The 18,351-nt window shown below is 38.4% G+C and overlaps 1 protein-coding gene across 2 annotated transcripts in view; it reads right to left on the bottom strand.

Annotated features, from left to right (window-relative positions):
* Nucleotides 1-4,351: 4,351 nt before the first annotated feature.
* The window catches only part of LOC114353539 (proton-coupled amino acid transporter-like protein pathetic), a 40,506-nt gene continuing 26,506 nt past the window's right edge, over nucleotides 4,352-18,351 (bottom strand). The window contains exons 4-10 of one of the 2 annotated variants that reach the window (XM_028305580.1): nucleotides 18,048-18,198; nucleotides 14,193-14,314; nucleotides 13,920-14,004; nucleotides 13,345-13,589; nucleotides 11,069-11,281; nucleotides 7,350-7,516; nucleotides 4,352-4,947 (exon numbers count right to left, since the gene is read on the bottom strand). In XM_028305580.1, coding sequence (XP_028161381.1) covers nucleotides 4,667-4,947; nucleotides 7,350-7,516; nucleotides 11,069-11,281; nucleotides 13,345-13,589; nucleotides 13,920-14,004; nucleotides 14,193-14,314; nucleotides 18,048-18,198 — 1,264 coding nt within the window. In that variant the 3' untranslated portion in view covers nucleotides 4,352-4,666. The remainder of the gene's footprint in view (nucleotides 4,948-7,349; nucleotides 7,517-11,068; nucleotides 11,282-13,344; nucleotides 13,590-13,919; nucleotides 14,005-14,192; nucleotides 14,315-18,047; nucleotides 18,199-18,351) is intronic. The other variant, XM_028305581.1, reaches the window with a different exon arrangement.

The following is an 18,351-nucleotide window of genomic DNA, read 5'->3' as shown; positions in this document are numbered from 1 at the left end:
CAGAATACAGAGTGACTATCAGATTGGCCGGTTGTTAGCCCACTTGCCAACCTGATAATCATTGAGGGAGGACAATGTTCATTAGTGGACGTCATAAAGCTGAAATTATGATGATAATAATTAATATTTTATTACGGAACCACTTGTTTCTTTTTTCTGTCTCTTCGACAACGGGAAGTATACTGGACATGGTTGGAGAGCGTCACTTTCTTATGAACTTGGCAACGTCCAGTATACTGGACATAGGTTTTTCAGGAAACTGAAATAGTTAGATTTTTTTGGGTATTTTTTCTAGGGTCCTAGACAAGCTAAGAAACGAAATCAGTAACTGTTTTATAAATTTAACTAAAAAAAAATTCCGTCGAATGAAGGGTTAATTTAGGATGGTTAATGCCCATTGTTTCAAGTTGTTAATGTTATTGTTTGGTGCTTAACTTTTATTGGTCTTAGAAATGAATGGTATGACTGTTTGCTTGTTTAAACAGAGGCTCTTGAATATATTGCATTATGAGTATAAGTAACATAATATCATTGAAAGTTTCAAAGGAACCTTTTACTAAGTACTTGGAGTGGTGCAATGGTGGATCTTTTGTTGGACTATCACGCTAAATATGTTAACGGGTTTGGGTATTGCTAGAGGCAAATATTAGTGTGATGAGCACAAACGTTTACCTATCTATCTATACTCTTTAGACGTATATGCGCCTGAAACAAGTATTCATCATCAAGTCATTAATTTATTAGAGGATAAGAGAAGATTTGGCCAACACTTCTTACACTGGTCAGAGGGGTTGGAAAAGTCTGATGTCTGAATATTTATCTATTACGATGTCCACAGTAATTTGGTGGGCCGCTGGGCCTGCCTATATTATACTAAACTCTACTGAAAACACATGGGTGTTTATATGCATATTAAATCTATTTATCGGCGTGTTTCTTATCTCTGATGATTATTTTCGAGCTGGTGTAGGTAAAACCCTGCTAAGATTAAGATTAAATTCTTAACTTTCACGAACACTAAATATTTGAGACAGTAATTCTGGTTAGTAGTTTATCTTTCTTCTACAAATACAAATCTTTTATTTAGTACCTACTTAGGCCCTTTCCCGGGCACTTATAACACGTCCCAAATAGCTTGCCCTAGTATCACTACTTCGGGACAACTCTGGTGCTGAGACTGATCTTAGGTCAGCATCACGTTAATACAGAATGCTTATTAAGCCCAAATAACTGTTAATTTAACTGAGGGATGCATATCAAGCTAAATATTACCATTATTAAGATTATTACCACTGTATTTAAGGCTGTGGTCTCCTATAAACGCCGTCACAATGCTTTACTATAGAAATGCACTGATTGTTTACCATACCCACAGAATCCACTTTTCTGAACGTGTGCCATGGAGCTAATCTTAGTATCAAGTGACGTAGGGTAGGGAATCTAACGGTCCCCTCTCGTACTATGAGTCCGATTTAGCTACAAAAACAGAAGTCTAGCTAGAGCTAGCTGCTCATTGTACTCGTAGTGTCATCGCTAATTAATTCAAGCTTATCAGCCAATATGTTATCAACTGATAGTCAAACAATAAGGCAATAAAAGAAATTATTCGCTCTTATCGTTGTTTGGGACTGGACTACGTGCGGAGTGTCACATAGTAAGCTTGGTCGAGGTTGGTTATGAATGAACGGTGGCATCTAGCATTTGCTATTGGCTTTATTGGACACACATTCTGTTTGTAGACAATGTACGAGAAAATTTACAATATCTAACCACCTAGACGAGATTGACCTTACCCACTCTAGCAGAATCATAGGACCGGTCGTTGTGGAGGTCTTTGTCCAGTAGTGGACGTCATTTGACTGGAACGAACTCTAGCAGATACTACTCTGTTATCTAGAAAGAAACCTTGAAAGAGCTGAAATGTGCTTAAAAGACCCCAACTAAACTTAGATTAGGTTAACTATATTAAAACAAAATCCGAAACTTGCTATAATTTTCTCGTAGTTTTTCCTAGTATTTGTATCGCCATGTAAATCGCCTAGTTTTGTATGACCCATCGGGATCTTTTTACCTCGTATCTTGTGCATATTGTCGCTCCCTTGCAGGAGAGCACCCCACGCTGCGTATGCGTCGTCACCCCTCTGTCTCGTTTTATTTTTGCAAAATAATGTTAAAAACCACACCAAGACAACATAGCGGTCTTGTAGATATTATGTGACTTGATTCACTTGGTATTTTAATTATTTTTGGTAAAATGAGATTTTGATGCAAAAACTTTCAAATACTTAGTTAAATCCGGTGTTAACTTGTTACTTCTCCTAAATTTTAACTACAACAAGTACATAAAATACCTCTTACTCACATATTTTGTTTTACCCGCAAAATATTGTTTGCATATTACGAGTTATCACATCTACATAGCTAGACCGACAAACGTCACGACCGATAATATTTATCGTTAAAAAGTTAATGCATTTTCAAAGATCCTTATCCACTAAAATATCCTAATTGAAGTGATTAAGTTACCGCACAGCTGCGAGGGGTGAGGTAATGCACAGGGGAGGGGAGGGGCGGCGCGGGCGCATCTTCTATTTACAAACTACAAGTTCATTAACGTCGCTTTTATTAGCGCTAGGGAGGGGGCGGTGTCGATGATTTTATCGATAAATTGAAAACAATATGCTGTCTTAAAAAATGTCTGGAGACTTAAAAAAATTAAAACTGTTTTAATTTACATTAGTTTTGTTAGAGAATAAGACAAGATAGTTTCTGATAATTCTTATGTAAACATTAGGAAAAATTTACGTCATTTTTATTAGCGATAGGGAGGATGTGGTGTCGGTTTTTTTTTATCAGAGATTACAAACAATTTTTTTTAATTACACTAGTATTTGGAAAATAAGATGATGTAATATTAGGATTATTTATTTAAGAATATTGTTAAAGTAAGTAATCTTATCTTCTTTAATGAGTAAATCTGTTGTGTACTCAAAGTAGAAAATAATTGTCCGCCGTTGTCCTAGAACAACGTGTACCATGTTAATTTCTTAATAATTAATTATAAATTAACTTTACCATTGACCTTTACCACAATTACATGTTTTGATTATATCGTACTAGTTACTGCATGAAACAAGTTAATTTTTTAAATGTCAAACTAATAAATCAATTTACGATAAAAGTTAACAAGTAACTTACGCTGATTTATTATTGACAACTTCCATTTGAGAGGCTAATTAAAAGAAAATATATAATTATGATATTATTATAACACTATTATTCTGTTATCGCAACCTTCGAGATTATACGACCGGATCCGGAAATATAATGGGGGACAGGAAATAAATAAGCCACAGGTAGAGATGGGTAAGTGCTAATAATCCGATTAATAGCAATTGGCTAGTAACGGATTAAAAGCAGTTATTAGCCATAAATAGCCAATAATAGCCGATTTCAGATGGTAACCCTGCTATTAATGTTATACTAATGATTAAACATATCCCTTCATAGTTTACAAATTTAGCACTTGAAGTTTGGAAGGGACGTAGCTTAGGTACCGTAGAGGTGCATTAAGAAAGGAATACCCGAAATTCCAACGGGCACGGGAATTAGCGGGAAAATCCTTTTGTATGAAAAATCTAAACCGCTTAAGTTAGACGCTTGAAATTTGGCATGCAGGTACCTTAGTAAACTTAAAGCTTAGTTACAAGAGGATATTGCAAAATTCCCACATTTTCATACTAGATTTGCTTTTTGCGCGCAAGTTTTGTAAGAAATTGCAACAAAATATTGCGCTATTTTTTTATTGCGCTGATTCTGCTGCATACTGATGTCTGGAGCCTTTAATGGATGGTATTGTTTGTTTACACATACAATGTCATTATTTTGTTGCAATTTCTTACAAAACTTGCGCCCAAACAGCAAATCTAGTATGAAAATCATCAAACTTCTGATGCTCGTAACTCAGTTCAGACTGAGTTTAGAGGTATACATGTCATACTAAGTTTGGTTTATTACACTATTTTGTAATCAAAAAACAAGGTTTGGTCGATGGCCGCGCGAAGAAAAAAAGACGCCAATTTCCGGCATTGTCTTTTAGGAGCCCGTCAGCTGAGTGACAGATTTGAGTAGTGTTTCAGTATTCGGCCGTTAGACTAACAACTGTACATTAATTAAAACTCGCAAACCTCAAATTAGTTGTTTCGGTCTGACCCCCAAATCGATTCCGCGAATTATTATAATTTTTTAATCTATACTAATATTATAAAGAGGTAAAGTTTGTGTGTTTGTATATTTGTTAAATTGTAAGGGATAATCTCGGGATCTACTGAACCGATTTTAAAAATTCTTTCACCAATAGAAGGCCACATTATTGCTGAGTGTCACAGGTTATATAAAAAACCGAAAAATTCCACGCGGGCGAAAAGCTAGTACACCTATAATAATATGATCCACTTAATACTTTACTACTACAGTTTGATCGCTTTTTTTAATGGCAAGTACAGCCTAGCTAGAGAACAATATTCATTTTAACATTTTACACATAACTACTTAATCTACTCTACTTCTGATCTACGGGAATAGTAAATATAAAAATACAACTAATCCCTCAGGAAATCAGTAGGGATCCAAATGGAACAACTCTCAAATTGTTGGACTAGGAACATCATGTCAGAGTAGCATTATCGAAGGTCTCATGATGGCCGCCACCGAACTCCTCGAACATTCCCTGGATGGAGGTATAAGCCCCGGAGACTAAACATACAAGGGAGATGATGCTGATGAGGATGTTCTTCCAGAGAACGTACTTCATGAAGCCCAGATCCCTGTCCCAGTTGTAGACCGTGTCCACGACCGCTGGTATTAGAAGACCGAGTGTCGAGAAGAACACCGCTCCAACGAAGCTGATGACCAGCTCTAAGCTCGGGAATGCAGCTCCTATGGCAACTAAGGACAAAAATGTAATAGTTTAAGATCTGATAAACATGCATTCGAAAACTACAATACTAATAACTACTAATGCTAATTTACTTAACTCTACATTTATAAAACTACTGATCTTAAACTACTTCTACATCACATTACATAATAACGACATCTATCATGTTCATTACCATGGAGAGTCATAAAAAACCCTGAAAATTATCTTAAAACAATGTCTCTCCTACACAGAACGGCTGTGTATTGTTGGAGACGAACTGTACTTTCGATGATCTGCACGCTTCAAAATTTTAATTAAAATCTTTAATCTTGATTAAAATTTTCATCTAAAGACAGCCAGCGTGACTTATAGACGACGTGAATAATGGCCGAAAATAGAATTGTTAGCGCTAATAAGAAAATTGGCGTTCGTTTAGCTGTCAGTGCTGCTAAAATGCTAAAAAAAAATTTGGGAAAACGTCAATATTGAAGTAAGTAAACGTGTCTTCGCCGAAACATGCTAAAGTTTTCGCCGGGTGCCATAGCGATCGCCTACAATTTCTAACAATTCCTGTTTCGGTGAAACGCCCCCATTGTAGTTATTATTGACAGCTACACTGCGTAGGTGGGCTACTTAGGTACAATACTATTATTAAACGTCACACATGCTTACAGCTGTCAGTTTGACAGCAAACGTCACACCGTACTCTCCAACTCCATTGCTTGAGGTTTTGCTCAACATTTTAATGTTTAACTTTCCAGAACAAAGCTCGCCTTCGGATGGATCTCACTTTATCCCTCACACATCACGCGTTAAAGTGTATAACTTTCACTAATGTTTAAAGTTACCCTAGGCCCGTATAAACTAACATACTTGCATAAGTTTAACTATTCTACTATCTGAGGGATACATTACGGTTTTATATGTATCTTTAGATAAGAATTTAAAACCAATTAGTTTAAAAATATTTCAGCCCGCTCTACCTACATTTAGATGAGAGATTTCATATTTTGAGTTCTCCAAGAACAGTGATTTAATATTGAAGTTCACTACACAGTGTCGTTGAACTGTATCGATATAATATCCTGATTGCTTCAATATGTAAAGGAGTGGGTAGTTCATTATATCGAAATCTACGAGATAATAATATTATAGTACATTGCCATTCTAGAGGCACTGATCAGCTGCTATGTACCTAAAAAGATGAGATATTTCACAAACAAAGAGGCTCAAATACTTAATTTCACTGATATAGCCTATCTACACAATATAAGAGCAAATTATAATCACATTTTTCGTAGTTCCTTTGAAGATTATAGAAATAAAAATCCTTTAGCGACGTATCATTTATTACGTTTTTTGCCCTAAAAAGTATGCCACACAAAAGATGTTTGAAAGTAAACGATGTAAAGTGCCTCAGCTACATTCAAATTTGCTCAAGCTTTCTGACATAACATGTACAACGAAAACGGTACAAATGAACAAAACAAAATTAACTAGCTCAGACACAGCAAGCGGCTTTGGGCTATTTGCTTAATTCCACTGTGTATTTACCAACATCGTCACTAATATAAACTTCAGAAATACTTTAACATATATGTAGAGCAAGAGTTTACTCCCAGTAACCAGACCTTCGTTAATTTATAAAAGCTGAAAGTTTGTCAGCACATGTTCCCAACATAGGTAAGAACGTTGGACATCAGGAAGTTTGGGTCATCGTGGCTTTGGCAGGTACCCTAAAATGCTTGTCTGGCAAGAGGTTTCTATGATTTTGACAGTTTAAGATCTAGCGTTCACTGGCTGTTAAGGCTGATTTACACGTGTTAAGTTATTAAGTAGGTTACTGAATTTTAAATTAATATTTTAAGTGATTAAATTGCATCGTACCTATATCGCATGTAAATCAGCCTTTAGTCCAATACAGCTAATTTAAAGACAATTTTTGCGACAAGAGTGTGCCGTGATATTTTTATTGTAAAAAATCTCAATCGTTTACTCGCTTCACTTATAATAGATACGCCAGTTTAGTGTCAAATCTAAATATATAAAAGGAGAAACTGACTGACATACCAACGCACAGCCTAAACGGCTAAACGTAGGCACTTGAAATTTGGAAGGGGTACTAGGTACCGTAGAGGTGCACTAAGAAAGGAATTCCCGAAATTCCCACGGGAACGGGAAATAGCGGGAAAATCCTTTTGTATGAAAAATCTAAACCGCTTAAGTTAGACGCTTGAAATTTGGCATACAGGTACCTTAGTAAACTTAAAGCTTAGTTATAACATGATATTGCAAAATTCCCACGGGAAAGGGAGTTAGCGGGAATTTGTATGAAAAAATCTAAACCGCGTAAAATAGATGAAGGGGGTAAAACGGGATCCGCGCGTACGAAGTCGCGGGCGGCCGCCAGTGCACATATAAAACTTACCAGAAAAAGCGACCATCCCAGTCCTGATGCTAATCTGGATGACATTCTGGTAGTTCTCCCCTCTGGTTCCCAGCAGCCTGGTAACCATTTCCATGGGTACGTAGAACTGTAGAGCGTATGACAGGTATATCACGATACCCATCAGAAGCTTCGCACTTTGAGCGACGCTAAAACAAAGTTAAAAAAATGTTTTAGGTGTGGTGCTTAATTAATTCAGTCAGTGCGAGCAGTGGGAGCGGCACGGGAGGATGTTTTTGAGACATCAAACGTCAGCCCGACGGATTAGCAAGCTGAAGTGGCATAGGCAGGGCACATAGAACGCAGAACTGACGGCCTATGGGGCAGCAAGGTTCTGGAATGGAGGCCGCGTACCGGAAAACGCAGCGTGGGACCTCCACCCAAAAGGTGGACCGACGACATCATAAAGGTAGCAGGAAAGCGCTGGACACAGGCCGCTACCAACAACTTCGAACTCCTCCTATGTTCTTCTGATTAATTTCGTTGCGGGTCCAATGACAGTTTAACTTTCCCCCGGGACAAACTTGACCTTCATTGGTTGGGTTTTTGTGGCAGTCAAGCTGTAGATCCTGGTTACACAGGAGTTGCAGTGGTGGGAACGAGAGGTGGGAATAGTCCCGAGGCCGCTACCAACCGGGTAACATGGAAATCATTGGGGGAGGCCTATGTTCAGCAGTGGACGTCCTATGGCTGAGATGATGATGATGAAACGTCAGTGATACTTCAAATTATGCGTCATATTTGTATGTTCTGAATTGCTCTGTCACGTCATAGTCACCCTTCCCGTACCGCTCGTATACCTCAGGCACTGACTAAGTTAAACGCTTGAACTAACTTTTTATCTAAGGCCTTCTACATAAATCATCATCATCATCATCTAAGCTACAGGACGTCCACTGCTGAACATAGGCCTCCTCCAATGCTTTCCATGTTACCCGGTTGGTAGCGGCCTTCGTCCAGCGCCTTCTACATAAATACCTATTTTGATGTCGCATCTGTCTAGCTAGGTTGTCCCATATTAGGATTTTCAAAAGGTAGTTGCGTAACTTATTCCGATTTCGGCCTTATAAGGAATTTTCCAATATAGAAAAGCAAATGAACAAAAACATTTCTACAATAGCTTTCCAGGAAAGTATCATAAGTTACAGAACCTCTGTGAAATATGTAGACAGTAAAATATTTGCTGAAGGTCCATTAGCAGGGCATTGAAACGGAATCTGTATTCGTCTGTCTGAATACTTGTGATCCGTACTGAAATCAACGAATATTTCAAGTTTAATCAAATAGATTGATCCATATTTCGAAATCCCGATTTCCCGACGTTGGTATAATAATTAAACATTTTTGAACCAATTACCTATTCAAATTAATACGACACTAATGCCTCTGGAACACTGAATACTAATCTTGATTGGTCATTGGAATTTATTTAATTACTTTTGCAAGTGAGCTTACAGATTGATCCAGAGCACGCACATTAACATTTTGACTTTCAAGCAGAAATTATAAATCAAGGAACGATGTTTGAGTACCTATGATGTACTCAAACAATAACATAAAGGTTCAATGGAATCATCTCAGGTTCAATAACCGTTTATTTTTGACTAGCTTCATTTGCCAAAAGACACAACCTATTATTTCAAACTGGCTTCATTAAGTACTTATCGAAGTTCCTTAGAAAAAATCTTTTTTCACAAAAGCGATGTTTTTCATCTCTGTTCATGTAAAACCTGTTTTATTACTTGTAAGGCTTGTCCCATTTTTCTTCATGTCGGTTCTAAGTATTTTCAAATCATATATTTTTCACGCTTGGCGCGTAAAAGTGTAAAGGTTCGGCCAAATCAACGCGTACAGCCGGCGTGCACGATGGCGATGGCGATCAGACTTAAACACATTGATCCCCATCGCCGCGCCATCACGCATCGCGATCGTGTTGGTTTGGCCGAACCATAACAGGCGTGTATTTGTGTCATTCCCTTTCGATTAATATAAAATCGGCGTGCGTCGTTTGATATACAAAACATGGTATTTCACTTTAATCAAAAGCATTCATTTTGCGAAATAAATTCAAGATCAGTCCAATATTTTCAATGTCATTTGTTGCCTTATTAATTGTTTCAATAAAACCACGTCAACTGCGTATTGGAATAATTTTAGATGCAGGTAAAAATGCTTAGTTTTTGATTATTTTTAATTTTTCTCCATTATTGCGAAACATTTCTGTCATGACCATAATAACCTTTTGACCTATCTGTACAAAAACATGGGTATAACCTGACCAGGAACATAAAAACCTTGGCATGGAGGCGCGTCAATTGCATTTGATAGTGCAACACTGAGTACAGTCGTACCTGTGTTAAATTAATAGGCTAACTTTATGTATCAGGATTCAGGATTACGGGCTAATAAGATATTTTCATAAATTATCAAAAAAATATTATTATAGGTAACCTGGTTTAAATAAATTAAATGAAACCATCAATCGAGCTAGTAGGATTTATTTTATTATTCATCAATAATCAAATTAAGAACTTGAATATTCAACTGCAATGTCTGCTCATGAACGCTTCAAACTCGATACTTCTTTCCCATTTCCATAAAATTCAACACTTAGTAAGTGACAAAAAATTTTAAAATAGGTAGTTGAAACAAACTACAGCTAATTTTCATAGTGGACTGTACTATATGATAAAGATGTCAGTCAATTTGACAACCTTTGTCGGAAACATTATTCAATGAAAATATTGTCCGAACCCTTAGCATTTCTCTTCGACAAATATTTTAACACATTGTGAACCACTTTTCTTTCACGACTAAAAAAAGATTTTAGCAATTTAATTCACAAAATCAATTGCGCACATTTAAAATAAAGTTTGTTTACACTTTGACAGCAATAGACTGACATGCAAGGTGACATGTCAATGAAGTTTTCAGTTACTGTTGCCATTAAAAGAAATTAGTACCATTAGTTTTCCGCAACATGGCGAGGGTTTTTGTGTTCCTGTGGGTCTAGACAAAGTGTAAATTATAATCGCAAACCAGTCGAAAAGTGGTCGAAAAGCCCCTTTTTTGTATGGAGTTTTGACGGATTCGATATTCGATTCGATCAAAAAGTGCGTTTTGTCTAGGGGGGCAGTGGGTCTAGACAAAGTGTAAATTATAATCGCAAACCAGTCGAAAAGTGGTCGAAAAGCCCCTTTTTTGTATGGAGTTTTGACGGATTCGATATTCGATTCGATCAAAAAGTGCGTTTTGTCTAGGGGGGCTGGTCGGGCTATAGCACAAAATATTACTATTTAAAAAGGAGGAAAACAAGAGCATTGCATCTAGGTAGGTAAAAGTGAAAAAAGAAACGAAAGAGTTTTCTGTGAAATTGGTTTTGAGAAGACAATTCTAAGAAGATAATGAAAAACGATTCTATTTAGTGCTGAAGTAGATAGAAATGTTAAAATATTGTATTTTCCTAAAATAGGTTCCTCAGTTCCTCTGCGTAATGCCCACGCATAACTAAAAATACATGTATCATTTTGATTAAAAAACAAACAACCGAAAAACTTTTTTGGTTATGATATTCGGTCAGGATGCGAGCGTTCTAGAAATTATTTTAGGTACCAACCGCATTTAACTTTTTTGGTATGTCATTGGACTCACGATGATAAATCAGCGACCAGAAACAACAACCAAATTGTCTAAATACTTACATAGCATCCTCCGGCAGGTTCAAAGTGATGCTGCCTTTAACCGCGTCTCCGTACTGGACATAGCCAAAGAAGCCGACTACTCCATAGAGCACGATGACGATGACCATGGCCACGTTGAGTACTCCAGGACAGCCTAGGAACCGGCGAGGGTTAGCCATCTCGTTCTCAACTGGCATGACCACGCCGATGCCTTCCATCGCGAAGACCACGGTGCTGGATGAGAAATAAAATATGAAGAGTTAAGAAAGGTAGACAAAGTACTTAGTTTCGAAATGGAAATGTTAGCTAAAACTCGTGAGTCTCGTGACAGATTCCATTTTACAATAAAGAAGGATAAAGTATCTACGAGTAAAAAACGCTAGAGTGAAATGACTTCGGAATCAAAATTGTCACATGTTATTTTCCATAAAAGAACTGGTCATTAATTTATTAGTTTTCACTGCAAAAGCACCCTCTCTGATCGTAATTGAAGTTGTTTGATATTTATTCCTTTGGCCCGATTCGACCAAACTTTTATCCAAGAATAACTCCTGGTATAACTGGCTGTTCAGTATGTGACTGTTTAAGTATGGGAAATATGTCAAAACTGAAGATTACTCTTGTTTGGTCGAATCCACCCTTAGTCGCAAAAATCTGTAACAGTTTATTATACCAGGAGCTTCTAACATGCACTTTGTTTTTTGTTTTCTCATCTCAACTCATCATGCTCTCTAGGACACGAAGTATACAAAAACGCTGAATTATTTTATTTCAATTTCGTAAGCCACACAGTAAGTGTGTTATATTCGCGAAATGTATTCCATGCATTAACATTATTCTAGGTTAACATTTCCTTGTCTTGCTGTTATTTCACATACTCGTAAAAATACTATCAGTCATCCTTATACTTGATAGTACATCAAAATAAATAGTATTCACATCTTACCCTAACTTATACGTTCTCAAGTTATTATTAAGCTCACAAATTAATTACAAGTGATAAAATATTTTCATGTTCAAGTCCACTAAACGCCGGACACTTTCGTTTAAAAGCTTTTTGTTGCTTTTCCTCTCGTAAAACGTGGAGAGCCATGTATTATAAACGCATAAAAACTTTACGATGCAAGCAGCTACCGTATCTAGCTTTTAAGTTAGTTTTAGTGCTTTAACACGCTTTTATTGCTAGCTTTATATTTGATTTTCAAATATTATTATAGATACACTTACTTACTAAAGCTTCAACCACACAAACGCGTGCGCATCGCAATCACCGGCGCGATCAAAGGCCAATGACAGGTCGAGACACCCTTGACAGTTCACGCGACCTGTCATTTACCTATGTGCCGTGATCGCGCATGGCGATCTGCACGCATTGGTATGGTTGAAGCATAATGCTGATCTAAAAGTATGCTTGGTGTTTCTTTGCGAGATCGAATCAGAAATGAGGAAATCCGTAAACGAACTAAAGTCGCTGACATAGCCCGACGGATTAGCAAGCTGAAGTGGCAATGGGCAGGGCACATAGTGCGCAGAACTGACGGCCGATGGGGCAGCAAGGTTCTGGAATGGAGGCCGCGTACCGGAAGGCGCAGCGTGGGACGTCCACCTACAAGGTGGACCGACGACATCGTGAAGGTAGCAGGGAAGCGCTGGATGCAGGCCGCTACCAATCGATCAATGTGGAAAGCATTAGGGGAGGCCTATGTTCAGCAGTGGACATCCTATGGCTGACATGATGATGATGATGAAAAGTATTGATCGTGACAATATGTTTCATTTTACATGTAACATCCTTGTGCTTACCATACTCTTACTACACGACCATTTAATATTGTTGAAATTGTGTATTTGAGGAATATAATGGAAATATGATGATTAAAGTGTTCAAATGCAAAACTTTTTAAATGAGTTCAACAAATTGGCCTGGCCAATTAGCTTTTACATTAAAAAATATAAAACAGTGCAAATGGAGACTTTTTAGAGGTTAAAATTTCTTAGTGAATAGAGTCGCTTCTCAAACTAAATTTTAAATAAACAACTCAAATAAATAAATAAACAAAAGGATCACGAAGGAGTCGCTTCTCAAACTAAATTTTAAATAAACAGCTCAAAATAATAATTAAACAAAAGGAAGAGCAGTCGCCCGGCAAGCGGAAGGTCGTGGGTTCGAGTCCCACCTTAGGCAGTTCGATTTTTTCAAGTTGTTTATTTAATTTTTTTAGCGATTTAGATTAATACCAACTCTATATTTTGCATATTGTATTTGAGCACCAAAATCTAATAACTTATGAACTCACCTCAAGAACAAAGGCCACTGTGTAATGCTGGCCACCATTTCTCTATCCGTGACCGGTGGTAGATCAGTAAACACATAGTACAATGTGATCGTGAAGACCACCAGGATCAAGAAGTTGGCTAGAGCCGAGAACGGCACCAGATGCTTGAGGTTCCGAATCTGGCAGATCAGGACTAGTGGGATGAGGGTCAGAGCACAGTACACTTGGATGGACAGGCCGAGTTCTGGGTAGAATACGTCTAGGACCTGAAACAATATAAAACTGGTATACTAAAAGCAGAAAAGTTCTCGAGTGGCGACCACAAGCCGGAAGACGCAGTGTGGGCAGGCCTCCCACTAGGTGAACCGACGATCTGGTGAAGGTCGCGGGAGGTGCCTGGATGCGGGTGACGCAGGACCGGTCTTTGTGGAAATCCTTGGGGGAGGCATTTGTCCTGCAGAGGATGTGTTTCGGCTGAAACGAACGAACTAACAAACGATATTAAAGGAAAATAATTTCTGGTTGGAATCTTTACCCAGGTCAATGTTCTCTTTTGCGAAGAAAAACTTTTTTACATTAGTATAAAATTAAATTACCTCCTTGAAAGAAGATCCGATGAATACGACGTAGACACACAGTACCCCGACGTATGCCAGTGTCATTGAACAATCGACTATATTTCTGAAAAAAAAAATCAATATTCTTGTCACTCAACGGTCAAGCACAAGGTATTACAAAAAAATTATTCAAGTCAAGTCATTAGGGTTTGTGCCACATCCCAATTCATTGCTCGTGACTGTACCCTATCCATAATGCATCTGTTGATACAATTTTGGACTCTACCTCACGAATTGAGAGTTAAAACTCACTTGACAGCATTTCCCCATCCTTGGACCCGTTTGGGCCCATAAGTGAAGGCTGCCCCGCAAGTGTCTGCGAAACTCATTGACGGCTTCTTGGCATCCACGCATACTTGTTGCGAGGTTTTAACCTGAGGGAAAAAATCTAAGTCTCTTTAAACAGTCAATAATTATCTCCCTTATTAATGAAGACGTGTGGTGACGGCAGAGTAGAATACATTTGTCACCAACCCCTACTCGTCCTACGGGTGTCGTAAGAGGCGACTTAGGGACTACACATCAAACAGAGAACGGGCAGCAGTGCTCTCTTTATTTTTTATTTTTTTAAGGGACGCGCGCTGGTAGCTTGAGGAGCTTTTCCAGCTTCACCGGGCAGAGTGGCGTGTACAGAAGGTACTCTAGCCGTTTGGCGATCGTCGGTGCGCGTGCCGACGAGGCCGAGTGTGGGCTTCGGTCGCAGACCGACGTTCGCGATCGGGCCGTATCGAGCGCATAAGGCGCCCGATCAGTGGCGAACCCAACTAGAGGGTTGCCCACCGCGGTGTTGGACCAAAGTCCAGCCTACGGCGGGCTCACTCTAGTGGGCCCGATCGAGGGGACTACGGACGCGGCCTGAGGGCGCCACGGTAGGCTCGGACCTCGGCTCAGGCCGTGTCCGGGGGACGGATAGGGAGCAGTGCTCTCTGAAAAACATCAATCTTTTAAACTGCGATCTCCAACCCGCCTGCCAAGCGTGGAGATTATGGCTGTAAATTTTATAAATGAGGCCCTATAAGTGTGAGTTTAGCGTTTAACTGAGCCAGAACCTGAGGTATGGGAGCGGCACGGGGGGAGTGTTTTTGTGATATCAAACGTCATAGACTTCAAATGTGCATCAGATTTGTATGCTCTGTCACGTCATAAAATTAATTGTCAATGATAAGCAAATAAATTTATTTGATTTGATTTGATATCCGTCTCGTGCAACCTTAGACCCTTTTCACATGTCCCGGTTTCCGGCTAACCGGCACCGGTTACCCGGTGGTGAAGTGTATGGGCATGGTACGTAGCTTTCACATGTACCGGCGTAATTAATCCGGCATGCCCATACACTTCACCACCGGGTACCCGGCGCCGGTTAGCCGGCAACCGGGACATGTTAAAAGGGCCTAAGCCTAAGAGCAGACCATCGATTTTTCGTCGGCCGATAGTTTAATCGGGCAGTTGATCAGTATGGGCATGTATGGAAGTGCGCTACACCGATTTGATTTGGCCGATTCTTCATACAGATTAAAATCGGGCCCAACTATCGGCCAACTAAAAATGAGTGGTCGGCGCCTAGTCTTAGTTGTCTATTTTTAACCTATTTGGCTTAGTTTCAACTAAGTGCAACACCCTCATTTAAATTAGTTCTTAATTAAGCAGTACTTAAGATATGAACTAATTTGCACTTAAAGTGCTTGCGGTGACGAACTAGGTAGGTAGGTACATTTAGTACTTCCCCTTAACTATGTATAAATACTTTATATATTACTATTATAGTAAAAACTCAGTAAAACTTATTTATTTCTGTAAGTAGGCTTTAAAAAGCACTTTTACACGTCCCAGTATTAACCCTACCACTGCTTCAGGACAATAAATGGGCCAGTGCTGAGAAGAAGCAGCGCAAGAAACTCAGAAACTATTGTCAGCCTCTTTTTCAAAGGTTTACAGGTTTTCAAAATACATAGTTATAAATATTTATGCGAGCTAGGCAGTTACGCATCCCAAACATTTTTATTTTTTAAATAATCATCGACTTTATAGTAGCCCTTTTTCATTAAGGTACTTTTAATATGTGCTATGAATTTATGAATGGGTAGTTCTACAACAGTTTGTGGTAATTTATTAAATAATGTAATACATTTCCCCATAAATGAATTCCCAATCTTATGCAGTCTGAAATTTGGAACGGCAAGTTTATTTTTGTTTCTTGTATTAAAGTTATGCAAATCGCTCTTTTTCGTGAATTGCTCTATATTTTTGCGAACATATAAAAGGTTTTCATAAATGAACTGTGAAGCTACTGTCAGTATGTTAATTTCCTTAAAAAATTCTACAAAATAGCTACTCAATCCCTAATTCATTCCGTCTTTGTGTTATTTGTTACGTTTTAGAAATGTTCAACTGATTTAGAAATGTATTTTACTTGAATCTTACGAAAATTTGCACTTGAAAGTTTAACTTAATTTTTAAGGTTTGCTATGAGATAAGTAAATTATTCACAGATTAGTGAAAATTCAATTACTTACGAGTAATATTAGATTTTCTGCGACGTAAAATTCTACTTAATAACAAAATACGAAGTTTTATAAGCGTGTTAAGTAAGAACATTAACTAAGTTGCTGAGATTACAAACACAATGGTGGCATTATATTAAATAGGAAATTGATAATTGTAAGGTCTTTTGCGTTTTGTAACTGTATGGTTTTCGCGATCAACAACATTTTCTATTGATTCCAGCAATGATAGATTCAATATAAAATAAGCTATTATGTCACATACTTAAAATATTATTATTTAATTGTAAGGAAATGGGAATGTTATTCGCGAGTGTTTACAAATGAAGGAAAAAACACAAAAATATTTACTATTACACGTGACAATATTTATAAACACAATATTTTTTGATGAGCATACACGTTCTGTTTACTTTTTTAATGAGCACAATATACGATTTCATTACGCAGTTTTACAGTGTGCCTACCATGAGTTTACGTTAGGTGAGCTCGCTAGCGAATACGTAAAAAAATTCTATGAAGATTTTATTTCTTGAAAGTAGCCGCTAGAGGCGCTGCACAATATGTCATACATTCAAATGTCATTTTTTACGCAGTCGCTAGCGAGCACACATAACGTAAACTCATGGTAGGCACACTGTTTCACAATTCGTTCGTTCGTTTCAGCCGAAAGACGTTCACTGCTGGACAAAGGCCTCCCCCAAGGATTTCCACAAAGGCCAATTACCAAGGTGTAAAGTGTAAAGACAATAATGAGTCGTTACTTCTCTCTCACCCATTCAGAGCTTTAGAGCCAAAGCACACGATGCGTTGCGGCGTGCCGCACCGCTACTTTGCCACGGATATTTGTACGTGTGCTTTGGCTCTAACAGTTTATCCATCACTAGCGGCCGCTCTCGACTTCGTACGCGTGGATCCCGTTTTACCCCCTTAGGGGTGGAGTTTCATAAAATTCCTTTCTTGGTGGATGCCTACGTCATAACATCAACCTGCATGCCAAAAATTTCAGCCTGATCCGTTCAGTGGTTTGGGCTGTGCGTTGATAGATCACTATGTCAGTCAGTCACCTTTGAGTTATATATAATACTAGCGGCCGCCCGCGACTTCGTACGCGTGAATACCGTTTTTCCCGCTAATTCCCGTTCCCGTGGGAATTTCGGAAATTCCTTTCTTAGTGCACCTCTACGGTACCTAAGCTACGTCCCTTCCAAATTTCAAGTGCCTACGTTTAGCCGTTTAGGCTGTGCGTTGATCTGTCAGTCAGTCAGTCAGTTTCTCCTTTTATATAATTTAGACTAGCTGACCCGGCGAACTTTGTTCCGCCTTAATGGCAATAAATAAGCAGACTTTTTTTTAATTTCGAACGGGATAAAAAGTATCCTATGTCCTTCTCCTGGCTCTAAACTACCTCCCTGACAATTTTCAGCTAAATCGGTTCAGCCGTTCTTGAGTTATAAGTGGAGTAACTAACACGACTTTCTTTTATATATATAGATTTAGATTTAGATTGATCCCATAAGAAAAGACTTGAATGTGTCTCACATTTCACCAGACGTTGTATTTTAGTTAGTGTTACGTTAACTATACAAACTTTTTAATCTCTTACCAGAATATGGACAGTGTGTGTGCATATAACACCAGCGAGGAGGGTGCCAATGGTTCCCGCGATGAGACCGGCATTCTTGAACGCCGCCGGCATGGCCAGGATCCCTGAGCCAAGACATGCTTTCAGGAGATGCAGGATCGAGCCAATGGTCCTGTGAAAAATGAGAAAGTTTCATTTTCATTTTCATTATCATCATCATCGCCAGGTCATTTGCTCTCCTTGGAGGAGCACGACCCTTTCTATTTTTATTTTTAATTAATGAACTATAATCTGAAGACTCTAGGTCTGCACTTTTTTTAGTTTA

The sequence above is a fragment of the Ostrinia furnacalis genome, unplaced genomic scaffold, assembly GCF_004193835.3.
Source record: "Ostrinia furnacalis isolate ACB-3 unplaced genomic scaffold, ASM419383v2 OfSCF1734, whole genome shotgun sequence".
NCBI classification, from domain to species: Eukaryota; Metazoa; Arthropoda; class Insecta; order Lepidoptera; family Crambidae; genus Ostrinia; species Ostrinia furnacalis.
This window is presented reverse-complemented; position numbering and strand designations above follow the sequence as displayed.